We start from the raw sequence: 1,334 nt of genomic DNA, 5'->3' as shown, positions 1-1,334 counted from the left end.
AAAAAAAAAACAAAAAACAAAAAAACCCACAACACATAAGGAAATATGTAACTTGCTCAGTCTAACAAATGCCATAGTAAAACCACTGAAAATCAGTTTCCATTTCTCTTCTCAGGAGAACACGATGCATGTTATGGTTCTACTGAAGCTCTGGATTTGCTCCTTAAGTGATAAGCAAATGTGCTGTCTGTCAGCGTGGCCATTTCAGTTCTCTGTCTCTACGGTCCCACTTACCTTCTGCTCTTGAATCTGTGCTTTCACCACTTTATACTCAGCAGATGGAGGCTTCTGATTGGCTATGAGCTCCTCAGTGTCTGCCAACCAGCTGAGCAATGGCTCCAAGGCATCTTGAAATTTCCCACAATGTAACAAAGCCTCCTGCAGTTGTGCAATTCTTTGTGCAACCTGTGTCACAGACATGGAGAGCTCAGTAACAGGAAAGAGGGCAGCATTTAGACTACCATCCTTTTAGTAATTACAGATGGCAACAACTGAATTTTGTTGGCATTTAGTTTCAAGGAAAATCTGAGGTTTCGGTGTTTCTCTTTCACGAGTCACTCATTCACCACTCACCTTCTTATTCAGTGTATTCCATCGAGTATTGATCTCCTCCATGTCATGTTCTAAACCCTGCACGTCACAGTTTTTTCCTGCACTCTGAATTAATCCCTGGCCAAGACCATTTACTTGCTGCAATTTCACCTGTAGAGGATCCACTTGTTCTTTCTGAAACGTCTAGATAAAACAAAGCAGATTTACTCTAAAGGACATTAAGCCTTCTACACTGCAGTATCTGGTCATCCTCAAGAAAGTTACAACTTAATGAAGGAGGGCAAGAAACTGATGTAAGCGTCAGAACAGTGAGATACTAAGGAGACACATCTTCTTATGTATCCTCTTAGTAGCACACACCCAGAGGCAGTTATAGCAGCACTGTTTAGGTCTTTAACTCAATGACTCAGTATCTTCTTTCAAATCAATTGCTTAATTTTTAATGATAAAAGCTATAGGGAATAGTGAAGTGTTAGTCTTAAAATACTATGGATCCTGAAAGGGAAGGATGCTATCAAGTTACAAGTACTTAAGAACTTGGGAACATGCCGTGGAGAATAGCAGCTTGACCACTGACAATAGGCAATGTACTTTTCTGGCTCAGATGAGTAACTCAATCAGTTAAAATAAATCAACAGTGTGAAAAATGCAAAGCTCATAGCTTAATACCCCTGTGGCCATTTAATTTCATTCTGCTTCAGGGCCATAGGCCACATTCAATCATCTTGAAACAGTACTCTCCTGTCTACAAGAAAAAATGCTCCTAGCCGGGCGATGGTGGC

The 1,334-nt window shown here is 40.6% G+C and overlaps 1 protein-coding gene across 1 annotated transcript in view; it reads right to left on the bottom strand.

Moving 5' to 3' along the window:
• The window catches only part of Macf1 (microtubule-actin crosslinking factor 1), a 342,147-nt gene that overhangs the window by 52,248 nt on the left and 288,565 nt on the right, over positions 1–1,334 (bottom strand). The window contains exons 57-58 of the mRNA XM_026782286.1: positions 574–735; positions 235–405 (exon numbers count right to left, since the gene is read on the bottom strand). Coding sequence (XP_026638087.1) covers positions 235–405; positions 574–735 — 333 coding nt within the window. The remainder of the gene's footprint in view (positions 1–234; positions 406–573; positions 736–1,334) is intronic.

This window comes from Microtus ochrogaster, chromosome 10, assembly GCF_000317375.1.
Source record: "Microtus ochrogaster isolate Prairie Vole_2 chromosome 10, MicOch1.0, whole genome shotgun sequence".
NCBI classification, from domain to species: Eukaryota; Metazoa; Chordata; class Mammalia; order Rodentia; family Cricetidae; genus Microtus; species Microtus ochrogaster.
Note: the sequence above shows the minus strand (reverse complement) of the source record. Positions and strands in the feature narration are given on the sequence as shown.